At 37.8% G+C, this 14,372-nt stretch overlaps 1 protein-coding gene across 1 annotated transcript in view; it reads left to right on the top strand.

Annotated features, from left to right (window-relative positions):
- The window catches only part of LOC150075031 (ras-related protein Rab-5B-like), a 132,335-nt gene that overhangs the window by 78,300 nt on the left and 39,663 nt on the right, over window positions 1-14,372 (top strand). The window contains exon 3 of the mRNA XM_090388977.1: window positions 489-640. Coding sequence (XP_090245103.1) covers window positions 489-640 — 152 coding nt within the window. The remainder of the gene's footprint in view (window positions 1-488; window positions 641-14,372) is intronic.

Genomic DNA, 14,372 nt, shown 5'->3' with positions numbered 1-14,372 from the left:
TGGAAATGATGCTGATGACATTTATGTATTATTAACATTTATGTTTTCAGCAACTATTTATTTTATTACTTTTGATACTTAAACTGCATGTTTTATGAAAATTTATTGAAATATTCTTATAGGCTGAGACGGGGGTGCAAAAAATGTTTAGGCATACAGCCAGCAGCCCGTGGGTTGCACATCACTGCTGTACAGATTGTACATTTACTTTCTTAGATATTTTGTATCTACTTCTTAACTAGTAAAGAATTGGAAGAAAAATGTGTTTTTGTAAGTAAATAAAACTAATTATTCTGTCTTTGTCTGCAACAGTAATTCATGCTTGATTAGACTGTGATTTATTTTGGGAGAAGGAGGAAGAAAACCCAAAAACTGGCACCTTATATCTCTTGAGGTGCCAGTTTGCAATTTGTTGATTGAGCTTTTTTTCAGTAATTACATATTATTCAAAATTTGTTTGCACAACAGTAAAAATCTCTCTCTTTCAGCTGCTTTCTTTACACAAACCATATGTTTAGATGATGTGACAGTTAAATTTGAGATCTGGGATACTGCAGGACAAGAAAGGTATCATAGTTTAGCACCTATGTATTACCGAGGAGCACAAGCAGCTGTTGTAGTTTATGACATTACTCATCATGTAAGTTTAAGATTACTGAGTGTGATTCATTTATTATTAATGAAATTTTAGTCTGTGTGGTTGAAGTTGATCAACTGACTTTAAATAAACTAAAATACAGTTACTTATAGGTCAGAGATTAAACAATAACTTTTGCATATCTGGTTATAAACTTAACCCCTCCTTCATCTGAAAATGTTGATACAAAAAATACATAGCACACACAACCTTTCATCAGATTTTTTTTTCAACAGATTAAGTGTAAAACCAGAAATATTGAACCTGAATAATACATTTCCTCTAAATATGTCTAAGTTAGCCTATTATTTATTTTACAGTACATCAGATAAATGAGTGTAAGCTGAAAACAAATGATTTGTTTTCAGCTTACACTCCTGCTAATATGGATACCCACAGTACTTTGTTCAGAACTACTGTAGATAATTTTAATTAATTGATCTTTCTGTGTTGTTACTACTAATCTGCAGTTAACATTGTTCTTTTTAGAGCACTGAACACACACACACATTCCTGAATTTGTTCACTTCCTGTGTTTTTGCTCAAGGGAAAAAATATTATAATAGTTAGCATTAGCAGTGGCAAATGATGCAAGAAAACAAGCTTATACAGAAGAGCAGACAAAATAAAAAAAATAATTTAAAAAAACCTCCCATCTCACCTATTCATTCCTTCCAATAATTTGATTAGTTTTTCCTTAAATTTATTTAAGCTATCAACTTCCACAACGACAGATGGAAGTTTATTCCAGCAATCAACCTTCTGCTGACTAAAGACAAACTTCTGCTCATATATTCTGTAACTCCTGAATGTCCACCCTCAATTTGAATTTGTGCCCCCTTGTGTGTGGTCTGAGCAAGAAGAAGAATCCCATCAGCATTGAGCTTGCTCAATCCATTAAAAGCCTTAAACACCTCAATCAGATCACCTCCAGGTGCCTAGTCTCAAGATGCTACAATTTGCAGAACTGGAGCCTTTTTTGGTAAGAGCATCCCTTTGTTCTCATTGCCAATGTTGTTGATCTTCTCTGTACTCGGTCCAGTAGCTTCACATCCTTCCTAAAATGAGGCCTCCAGAACCTGTATGCAGTACTCAAGATGTGGCTTGACCATTGCCTTATACAATGGGATAATCACCTCCTTATTCCTGCTAGAAAAATTCCTGCATATCATTGACAAAGCCTCACAAGCTGTCCTGGCAGCCTGTCTGCATTGTGCAGAGAACTTCATATCTGACTGCACAATTAGCCCCTGGTCTTTTTCATTTTCTCTACCCTGAGTGTAGTACCACATGGTTGGTACGTTACTCTGGGGTTATTGCTACCCATATGCAGTACTTTGCATTTATCAATGTTAAACTTCAATTGCCTAACTTTTTTCTAGATCCTCTTGCAGTAGCATAGTGTCATTACTGTCTTTAACCACCCAGCCAACCTTTGTATCATCTATAAACTTGAAATTAGGTCTGATATGCCTTCATCAATATCATTGATAAATATAGAACAACAGTGGGCCCAACACTGAACACTGGTAGACTCCACTAATAACATTAGTCCATGAGGAGCAATGTTCATTGATTACCATTCTCTGTCTTCTCCCACTCAGCCATCCCTTTATCTACTTGCCTGTAATGCCAAGCTGCTCCAATTTGCACCAGTCTTTTATGTGCAACAGTATCAAAAGCTTTCCTGAAACCCAAGTATATTCAAAATGTACTTGGATTTCAGGAAATAATCAAAATATTCAGCTCCTGCTAATATATTTATATAAATTTCAACAGAAATATGCACCTCGCTTCTGAGTTGAGCTCATACTGTGAGCATTGGCTTCTTTACACTCCATATATTTAGAAGTATGATTACAGCTTTTTTCATAGCTTAGTTAATAGTATTAGCAAATGATACAAGAGAGCAAGCTTATACAGCATCAGCAAAAAAAATCCCATATGACCTGTCCATCCTTCCAGTATATCCAGTCCTTCCTTGAATTTATTCAAACTACCTACTTCCCCAACCACAGGTGAGTTTGTTCTAATAATCAACTACCTGCTGGCTGAAGGCAAACTTTTGCACATTATCATGCAAATCCTTTGTTAATTTGAATTTATGCTCCCTTATATATGTATGTAGTCTAAGCAAGAGAAAGGGTGCCAAAGGGTAGTCTGAGAAAGAGAAAGCATTGAGATTTCTCAGTCATCCATTCAGAGCCTCATTCTTCAATCAAGATCACCTTGCAGGTGCATAATCTTCATACCCTTTGATATGCAAAACTGGAGACTTTCTTGGTAAGAGCACTTTTGTTCCCCACACCAATCTCATTGCCTTTCTCTGCACCCATTTCAGCAGATTCAGATCCTTCCTAAAATGAGGCCTCCAGACCTGTGTGCAGTACTCAAATTAATGGTTTAACCATTGCATTGTAGAATGGGATTATCATCTCCTTATTCCTTATTAAGAAACTTGTCTGTAGAATGTTAAATTGTGTTTGAAAGAAGATATACATTGTGTATAAGAACAACATTGCTTATGATGGAAATGGAAAAATTTTAAATGTGGGCATTTTCCAGGAAATTCAGACAAGTTCACAACACTGCCAGTAACGACTTCATCATCATCAGCCATTTTCAGTTCACTGCAGGATGAAGGACTCTCCAGCAACTTTCCAGTTCCTTCTGTTTTGTGCAATGTAGCCACTTAATATACAGTAAATGCTGCAACATTAACAAACATTTCAACAATTTAGGTATACCCTAGACTTCATCTGACTAGAATGCCACTGGAATTTAAGCTTACTCAAGACATTGGTTAACGAATGCTAAACCTTTAACAGTTTGTCAGAGTAGTGTGTACACTGTCTAAAATTTCAAACTTTGTCCGTAACATATACTTGGCTTTATATTTGGCTTACATCCCTGGGATGATCATGAGTAAATTAATGGACTTATATATCCTTTTAAATTAATTGCATGCACACTATGTAAAGGTGGCCAAACCTTTAATGAATTTTTTTTAAAATAAAATGTGAATTAAAGACAATCTTGCTAATCTGAGATTGTCATAAAGTTTTAAATCCCTACTGATATTTGGGCCCCTGATGATCCTTCATTAAGCATGGAACTTCAGTTTCTCTTCAGCATCAGTACTTCGTCATTGTAATGGACAGCTTGTGGGGCTTTGTCAATGATATACAGGAATTTTGCTAGCAGGAATAAGGACGTGATTAACCCATTGAATAAGGCAATGGTCAGGCCACATCTTGAGTACTGCATACAGGTCTGGAGGCCTCATTTTAGGAAGGATGTGAAGCTACTGGACTGAGTACAGAGAAGATCAATAGTTTTATAATTATGGACAAATTCAATGGAAAAGTTTGGTGAAACACAAGCAGTTGCTCTTGACATCTCAAAGGCTTTCGATCGTGTTTGGCATAAAGGTCTTCTAAACAAGCTTCCATCTTACCAACTGTTTTTGTAAGTGTTTATCCAGTTTTCTCTCTGATTGCTAACTGAGGGTGATGGTAGATGTTCTCTGTCTTCTAACTTCTCCACTAATGCTGGTGTCCCCCTAGGTTCAGTTCTTTCCCCCACTCTGTTCCTCTTGTATATTAATGACCTTCTTCCATTGACTGGAAATCCTATCCATAGTTTTGCCAATGAAAGCACATTGCATTCCACTTTCCATTTTGAGAAACCTTGCCCTGCCCAATCAGCTTCAACTTCTTGAATATCTGCTACCAATTCCTTAAATGCCGATCTCCAGGTAATTCTCCAGTGGGGCAAAGACAACTTAGTTGATTTCAATCCTTCTAAAACTGAGTCTTGTCTTATATCTCACAAAAAGAATTCTTCTGCTCCTATGCTTATCTTTGGTGACACTCCAATTTCTAGGCAAAATGATATATCACTTTTGGGGATTACCTTGACTTCTAATCTCTCTTGGCACAAGCACATTAAAAATATTGCTTCCTCTGCATCGAAAAAACTTGGTTTTCTCTTTCGCTCTCGGCGTTACTTTTCTTCCAAACAGCTGTTCACTCTGTACAAATCGCAAATCCACCCTACCATGGAATATTGTTCCCACATCTGGGGCAGTGCCCCCAAAACCTCTCTCAGGCTTCTAGATTCCATTCAGAAGAGGCCAGTTAGGTTAATTAATGACTCCTCTCTAACAGTCTCTCTCTCTAATCGCTGTCTCATAGACGTACTGTTTCTGCTGCATGCCTTTTCTACAGATACTTCCATGGGCACTGTTCTTCTGAATTGGCCTCTATAATTCCCACTCTCTCTCTCTTTCAAAACAGTTCGAAAATGTGCAGCCACCAGCCAACATCCACTTACTGTTCAACTTCAAACTCACGGAACCAACTTTCATCTTCCTCGTTTATTCATTCAACTCCGTTTTCTGGAACAACCTTCCTTCATATGTATTTCCTGCAAATTACAGTCTACAGAAGTTCAAGTCTAATGTCAACAAATATGTTGTTTCATCTTTTTGACCTCCAACCCAAGCACTGTACTAATTACTGTAGATTCTAATACCTCTCGTGTTTGGGGTTTTCATTGAAAAAAAAAAAAAAAAAAATCATTGCATGATATGACACCTATAATTATTCTATTGATCATATGCTTGAAAATGATTATAACACAAAAGTAGAAACTGAAGTATTTTAACATTTTTAATAATTAAACAGAGGCTGATTATCCCAAAAATCCAGTAATGTAGTAGAGGAGTTCACAATTCTAGACTGTTGGAATTGTACACTGAGGTTGTTTGTTTGAAGTATGAAATTAAGTTTATAGCACATGGAGAAAGTTTTATGCATTTTATGGGGAAAGTATTGACATTGCCAAATGGCTAGTTCACATTAGCCTTTTGGCCTCCCAACTTTATATAATTTCAATAAGGCATTCAGTGGGCAAAATTATAAGTTAGCATTAGCTGTTTTATAATTTTGAATCTATAATTTTAATTTTCATTCATATAAATATCTAAAAATAAAATTTATACTCTGCCATTTAAACGAGTTTGATGCCAGTGTGATATAGTGCAAGATAATTATAGAACAGATTTCACAGAAAAAAAATTTCAGTATCAGAGTCCATTTTGAAAAATCCGTATGCAGAGGAGAAAGTTGTAGGTGGCAAGGCAATCAAATTAAAAGGGTTTATAGGAAATAAACATAACATTGGGAATAAAATTGATCTAACCAATAAAATTTGATATGTTCAGAGAAATTACCTTGACACATGTTGGACAAGACAACTTGTGTAATCAAGACCTGCTAATGTCCATAAAATCAGGCAAATGCTAACTCATTGTAATTTGCTGTTGTATAGGATCTGTGACCTCATTTTAAATTCAATTTTTAAACCAATATTATAAAGTTTTTCAAGAAAATAGGCTATCTGTTATGTTTTTTTATAAAAACTGTTTGTAAAAACTTTTTTTTTATACCACTATATTGACTGTTTCATTAATATTTCTCTACTTTCTGACTTGGTTTTTGCTTTAGAAATGATGTTTTATATTGAAATAGGCTTTTAGGTTAGTGTATATTATTTCTTCTTGTGGTTCATGTTATTTCTTCACACTTCCATTCCGTCCTTTTTGAAAGATATTTGATGATTTACTTATTCTTCAGGCTGCTGTAATTAGGAAATTGTTACGGAAATTTAGCAAAAAAAAAAAAAACCACGTGTCTGCACAATTTATATGTTCTGTTGTTTAGTATTAGTATTAATAGTGGGAAATGATGTGCAAGAAAGCAAGCTTATACAGCGTCAACCAAAGAAAAAAAAAAAAAAAACCTCCCCACCCAGGTTGAATAGGGATTTTTTTAGAGGACCCATTTGTTCCCATCACTAATCTTGTTGCACTTCTCTGCACCTGGTTCCAGCAGATCCACATTCTTCCTAAAAAGAGGCCACCACACCTGAATGCATTATTCAAGATGCAGCTTAACCATTGCCTTATACAATGGAAAAATCACCTCCTTATTCTTGCTTACAAAGTTCCTGCATATCATTAACAAACTTCCTGGTTCTCCTGGCAGCCTGTCTTCTCACTGCTCAAAGAACATAAATAAATAAATAAATTTTCTGTTTATACTCCAGCACGACAACCAAGTCAGTAGAGTTCACAATAAATCGTCAATACAAATATTTATCGTATTTAGTAGTCACGGGCTTGAACCCCGGTCCATTCAAGGAATGCATGCTATGCACTCTCGATATCTGACTGCACAATTATCACAGGTGTTTTTCATTCTCCACTACTCTGAATGTGGTACCACACTACTCTGAATGTGCTAGTCCTTGAGGTTGTCACAGACATTCTCTCAGATATGCCAGACAAGCTGCACTTGCTACCTGGGAGTCTAAAACACTGATGGAACTGATATTCGTGTGATACTCAAGTCAAGTGGACCCAATTTCGGCGAAGTCTGGATGGACTGTGACAGCCAAATCATCTGGTTGCACCTTCACGATGGTGGGCTGTTAGTAATCCTGGGTATAACCTCCATGCACAAGTACATGGTGGGTGACCACCCATGTGTGAACCACCGTAAGCAGGGGTCAAGGTGTGACGCCCACACCACATGGAGGAATGCTGCCCCTCTATGTTACCAGGCAGTACTAGGTGGCAGATAACTCTCAACTGGTGCAATACCACCACTTTGCTTTATTGGAGGCTTGAAGTGGTGGAACCCATGTTTAGTCTCTAGAGCTAAGTTCCGGTCAACCCTTCCCTGTCTCTTCCATCATGCAGTATGATTGATGACTTTTGAGATTATAATGAACATCACGGCGAGATCCAATATTCCTTACATTTCGAGGGTACAGGTCTAAAACGGTGTTCACAGGCCGGCCGCTAGTTAGTACACCGGACTGAACCTATTGGTAACTCTAGGAAGCTTCCAGATCAGCTAGTGTATAATCTTGCTACCTCTACTCTGCCAGATAGTGACTGGAGGGAGTCCGAGTAGTGTGTATGCGGGGAGCATTGTCGAGGCCACGTTATATCAAGGATCTTGGTGTATTCTTACCATGTGTATGCCATATCCAAAAATTTCATTACTTCATACAGCATGTCCCACCCACTTTTTCTTACTATTGAATACACCATGAATTGTCAAACTAATAGAGCAAGCTTATCTGCAAAAAGATCTAAACCTCCCAAGCACTTCCTAATTCATTTCACAAATATACGTGGTCTCAATTCTGATCTCAACGATGTCCATTTCCACTTGCAGTCTGCCAAACCCCATGTACTTTTTCTGACAGAATCTCAGTTATTGGTTGATTCAACTACTGCTCATCTAAGATGCCCAAATTATTCGCTGTATGATTCCTTTCGCCTCAAAGGTGGTACTTGTGCATATATCCGTTCTGATATTCCCTGTCAGAGACTTGGCAATTTGGAATCTCCTCTCTTTGATCTTCTCTGGCTTAAAATCTCTCTACCTCATTGGGTAAAATTCATCTGTTGTCTTTACCATTCTCCCAACTCCACTAATCACTTGGAGCTCTTTGACTTCCTCTCTTTGCAACTTGACTTTCTCCAGTCCAACTTTCCTAACAGTGAGGTGATTATGGCGCCTCCATAGCCAGGTAGGAAGGAGCAGCAGTGCGTAGCACATGCTTCTTGATTAGACCGTGATTCGAGCACGTCACCACCAAATACGGAAGATGCGGAAAGGTCAGGGAATGACCACCACATATCCCGGAGCAATATGGCCTTAGTTGCTAATGCTTCTAAAAACCAAATAACAAACAAACAAACAATTTTCCTTGGTGATTTTAATGTTCACAACTCCAGCTGGCTTCCGTTTTCTAGTCATACCGACGCAGCTGGTCGAGATGCTGAGGCTTTTGCAATTACTAATGACCTTGCACAGATTGTTCATTTACCTACAAGAATACCGGACAATCCTAACCATACAGCCAAATCCCTCATATATAACCCTTCTAAGTACACAGTCGAAGTGAGAGGTTCTTTAGGCACTTCAGATCACAACTTGGTGATTGTCTCTTCTCCAATAGAGCTTTTATCTCATGGCTATTCCCAACCTCATGTTGTTTGGCATTAGCATTACAAGAATGCAAAATGGGATGATCTGCGAGACTTCTTTTCTTCTTTTCCTTGGTCGGATTACTGTTTTAAAACTTCTAATACCAACGTTTGCTCAGATCGTGTCAGTGAAATTATTCTTGCAGGAATGGAATTCTTTATCCTACACTCCACATTAAAATATCGTCCTTTATCTAAACCTTGGTTTTCCAATAAATGTGCTAAGGCTGTTCAAGAGAAGAATGTTGCATATCATAATTAGCTTGTTTCTACTTCTTCAGTTTCATTTTCTGCCAAAACAAAGCTTGCAACAATTGTAAAGCAGTTATTAATCAGTCCAAACTAGAGTTTGAACAGGCTAAGAGCAGAAAACTTGCTTCTTGCCCTAATGGTAGCCGAGAATTCTGGTCCCTTGCCAAAGCTATTGGCCGCAACTTTTGCCCATCTCTGCTCCCACATCTGTCCAAACCAGATGGTTCTGTTGTCACTTCAGCCAAGGATAAAGCTGACCTGCTAGCATCCCATTTTTCTTCCAACTCGTGTATTAATGATCTTGGTAAAACACCTCCCACCATTCCCAACACGATCCATTCGATGCCTCCCGTCAAAAGGATGTCAGAAGGATTTTGATGAATCTTAATGCTAAGAAAGCTCCAGGTCCCAATGGTATTTCTCCACGTATTCTCAAAACCTGTGCTCCGGAACTTACTCCTATTCTTTGCCGCCTTTTTTCACTTTCTTATTCCAAAGGTGTTTTTCCTTCTGCTTGGATTGCTCGTATCCAGCCAGTTCCTAAAAAGGGTAACAAATCCTTCCCATCCAATTATCGTCTCATTGCAATTACTTCTACTCTTTCTAAAGTAATGGAGAAATCAATTAACCGCCAACTCTTAAACTACCTAGAAACCTTCCGTCTGATCAATGATTGCCAGTATGGATCATCAGTGTCAATCCACTGGTGATGTTCTGACTTATGTTACCCATTTAGGGACTAATTCAATGGAAAGGTTCAGTGAAACACAAGTAGTTGCTCTTGATGTCTCAAAGGCTTTCGATCGTGTTTGGCATAAAGGTCTTCTAAACAAGCTTCCATCTTATGGTTTGCCAACTGTTTTTAGTAATTGGTTATCCAGTTTTCTCTCCGATCGCTCACTAAGGGTGATGGTAGATGGCTCTCTGTCTTCTAACTTCTCCACTAATGCCAGTGTCCCCCAAGGTTCAGTTCTTTCCCCCACTCTTTTCCTCTTGTCTGATCTTCAGGTAATTCTCCAGTGGGGCAAAAGACAACTTAGTTGATTTCAACCCTTCTAAAACTCAGTCTTGTCTTATATCTTGCAAAAAGGATTCTTCTGCTCCTATGCTTATCTTTAGTGACACTATGATTTCTAGGCAAAATGATATATCTCTTTTCGGGATTACCTTGACTTCTAATCTTTCTAAGCACAAACACATTACAAATATTGCTTCCTCTGGATCTAAAAAACTTGGTTTTTTTCTTTCGCTCTCGGCGTTACTTTTCTTCTAAACAGCTGCTCACTCTGTATAAATCTCAAATCTGCACTTCCATGGAATATTGTTCCCACATCTGGGGTGGTGCCCCCAAAACCTGTCTCAGGCTTCTTGATTCCATTCAGAAGAGGGCAGTTAGGTTAATTAATGATTCATCTCTAACAGTGTCTCTCCACTCGCTGTCTCATACTGTTTCTGCTGCATGCCTCTTCTACAGATACTTCCATGGGCACTGTTCTTCTGAATTGGCTTCTATAATTCCCACTCTCTCTCTTTCAAAACAGTCCGAACACGTGCCACCACCAGCCAACATCCATTTACTATCAACTTCAAACTCACAGAACCAACTTTTCATCTTCCTCGTTTATTCATTCAACTGCCGTTTTCTGGAACAACCTTCCTTCATACGTATTTCCTGAAAATTACAGTCTACAGAAGTTCAAGTCCAAGGTCAACAAATATCTTCTTTCGTCTTCTCAACCTCCAACCCAAGCACGGTTCTAATACCTCTCGTGTTTGGGGTTTACAAAAAAAAAAAAAAAAAAAAACACAGTTGATACTCATATGCATTACCTTGCATTTTTAATGTTGAACTTCAATTTCCACTTTCAGCCCCACATGTCTAATTTTTTTATGTCTTATTGCTGTAGCATACATTGATTACTGTCACTAATGATCCTGGCAACCATCATATCATCTGTAAACTTCTGACACTAAGACTGCTGTTCCTTTATCAATATGATTAATGAATATAGAAAATAACAGTGGTCAGCACTGAACCCTGGAGATACACATTAATAACATTAGTCCAAGAAGAATAGTGCCTATTGGTAACCACTCTGTCTTCTCCCACTCATCCATCTCTTCATACATAAATAAAGTTCAGATGTAAATTTATTCATCTTGCCCTTGCACTCGGTGCCACACTATTCCAATTTGAGCAGCAGTCTTATGTGGAAAAGTATTAAAAGCTTTTATTTTATACAGCAAAGTATGTGATGTCAAAATTATTTTATGCATCCAGTTCCTCCTTTATTGCATCATAGCATCTGATCAGGCATACTATAGCCACAGCAGCTTGTGCGCCATTAAACACCCATATCTCTCACACACACACACACACACACACACACACACACACACACACACACACACACACACACACACACACACACACACACACACAGTATCTGATCAGATTGGTCAGAGAAGATTACCCCTTAACAAATAAAATGATGTAACTGCTGTATAAATGCTATTTATACTGCAGTTACATTCCTATCCTGCATTATTTCTTTAAATAGTGACTACATTATTTTTTCTGGAACAAAAGTCAAACTGACAGGTATGTAATTACTTGTGTTGCCCATTAATCTCCCTCCTTTGTGAATTGGGGTAACATTTGCACATCTCCAGTTTATAGGGACCGCTCCTGAATCCAATGATTCTCCCATAATTATTACTAAATGTTTGCTTACCTCTTTTACCCCTTAATATAATTAGATATATCCCATGAACCCCAGATACCATTTTTACATTTAGCTTCAACAGTTTCTCTTCCATTTTCTTCTCAGTTATCACAGAATCCTTCAGCTTCCTGTTATAATTGTTACACTTCTGGCATCTCCATGCCTAAAGAATTTCTCATGTGTGAATATAGTCGAAAAATACCTTTTCATTTGTCAGAAACCTGAGAAGGATTATACCATTCATATCTAGTGAACTAATGTGATTCTTCCCCTTCCTTCTATTGTTTACATAAGTAAAGAAGTCCTGGCTGCTTATCTTTGCATCGTTTGCCAAAAAAATTCTTCTTGTAATCTGCCTTAGCTTGCCTAACTTCCTTTGTGACTTTGTAGACTAATTTATATCTACTGTAGGTTTCTATATCATCTGAAAATTTATATACACCCTGTGTGCATTTTTCTTCTCTTCAGTGAGTCTCATTAGTTCATCTGACATCTATTTCAGAAGGCACTAAGCTTTTTATACCAACTGTTAGATGATCTAATAGCTTAGACTAAAAGCTTAGTAACTTGTATGATTACTTCCCTGAAAGCTTTCCATTTTGAATTTGCTGTTGGTAACATCATAATTGGGCTTACTGCATACAATTTAAAAATTGTCTGTGACAACTGTAGCCACTTTTATGAGAGAAACAGCCCTCCCCTTTGTCCTTAACAGTTATTACATCTTTATAAGTAAATCCCACATACTTCAGTACCTTGTGATCACTGCCACCTGGCAGTTTGTTTGTATGCTTTAATGCATGAAAAGTCACTACTCACAACATTGGTCTACATAGATTTTGATGTTTCCAAACATTTTTGCTACCTATCATCATACAACTTTTTTACAAACAGTAATAATTGTTTTTCTAGATACACATTACATATATATGTGTTGTGTACTATTTCCTTTGTGATGACAGGTATAGATGTGTTTAGAGATGTTGAGACCTGCAAAGCAGGTAACTCTGTGTAAACCTATCAAGTGTTTCTTCTGCATTCAATTGTTTTCTGGTGCTGTCATGCTAACTACTATCTGCTTTTAATGTGGTTTTCATATTCTGTGTCACTGACAATGGCAACTCGTGTGAACAATCCAAATATATTTTGTTACGTTTGCAGAAACTATGTTATGGTGAAATGAAGGCAGGATATAATATAATTTGTCAAAACGTGTATGCCATATATTTCAAAATTAGATGACAAAGTTGGGTCACCCACCCTATAAAATGTGTCATACATGTGAGGAGGACTTGTATTTGTGGAAATGTGGTATAAAGAAAGCCATGACATTTGCCATTCCCCTGGTATGGATGAAACTTTGAGATCATAATAATGGCTACTACCTTTGTACCATAAATGTGGCAGGTTATGATATGAAGAACAAGCCGAGCATCGTGTATCCTGTTAACCTGAACTACCAGTACCGGCAATTGTTCTTCTGATTCAGGATCTGGTGGCATATACATGGTGTTCAAAGAAAGTGCATCACCCCTTAAAATTGTAATTGTCGTCCGAATAACGTAAATATATGGCAATATTTTTTACAGATTGCATCAGATAACATGTAGATAACATCAGATAACATTGACATGTGTAGGTGATGATATAATATTGCATCAGCTGTTACTTTCAGCTATATAAGCACACTCTGCAAGAGTTGTAGTCATCCCTTGCTTGTTTCGATGGCGAGTTACGTGCAGTTGATGCCACAAAGAAAAAGTGCTATTGTTGCTTTACATGAGGAATGATATTCTTCCCGTCATATTGCTTATATAGAGTGTCTTGTAATCAGTTGACAGTGAATAGATTACTTTCCAAACTCAAGAATACTTATTCTACTGATAGGAAAAAAAGGAACCGGATGCAAACTAGTCTCTATGCCAAAACAGGACTGCATTTTGAAGCGCATATGCCTTGAAAACTGTAAAGCTTCTTCGTCTGAGCTGAAAACAGAATGGGAAGAACATACAGGAGTGGTAGCAAGTGCAGTAACAGTCAGAAGACACCTCTTCAAAAATGGACTTGTAGCCCACCGTCCTAAGAAGAAGCCCCTCCTCACACAAAAAATGAAAAAGGCCCGATCAATTTGGTGTAAGGAGCATGACAAATGGACTCCCGAGCAGTGGAAGTCCAGTTATTTTCTCGGATGAGAAGAAATTCAACCTCCATGGCTCTGATGGGAGAAAATGTTTCGCAGTAGACATGGTGAAGAATACCATCCAGACTGTATTATGTCTACAGTGAAATTCCGTACCAGCCAAATGATATGAGGGTGCATTTCGTATCGCGGAGTAGGTCACCTGCAGTTTATAAAAGGTTCCATAAATGCCAATGGATACCTGGCTATATTGGAAGGCAAATTGCTGCCAACCATTAGAAACCATTTCAATCTGCCAAGTAACTGCATCTTTCAGGATGATTCTGCTCCTTGTCATTGGGCGAAAAGTGTAAGTAGGCACTTCTGTAGTTATTTTAGCTTCATTTCTGCATTAGAGGTTCGACAGTAATGTGTTTACATTTTTTACAGGTGAAAAAAAATGGTTGGAAGAATGGTCCAATACAACTCTTAGCTGGCCAGTAAACAGCCCGGACCTGAATCCTATAGAGAACTGTTGGCATTGTGTGGCATCTGCAGTTGCCAGAAAGA

This window comes from Mastigoproctus giganteus, chromosome 14 (assembly GCF_048544385.1).
Source record: "Mastigoproctus giganteus isolate SK-2022 chromosome 14, ASM4854438v1, whole genome shotgun sequence".
In the NCBI taxonomy this organism is placed as follows: Eukaryota; Metazoa; Arthropoda; class Arachnida; order Uropygi; family Thelyphonidae; genus Mastigoproctus; species Mastigoproctus giganteus.
The sequence above is the reverse complement of the archived record's forward strand: the minus strand, read 5'-3'. Positions and strand labels throughout refer to the sequence as shown.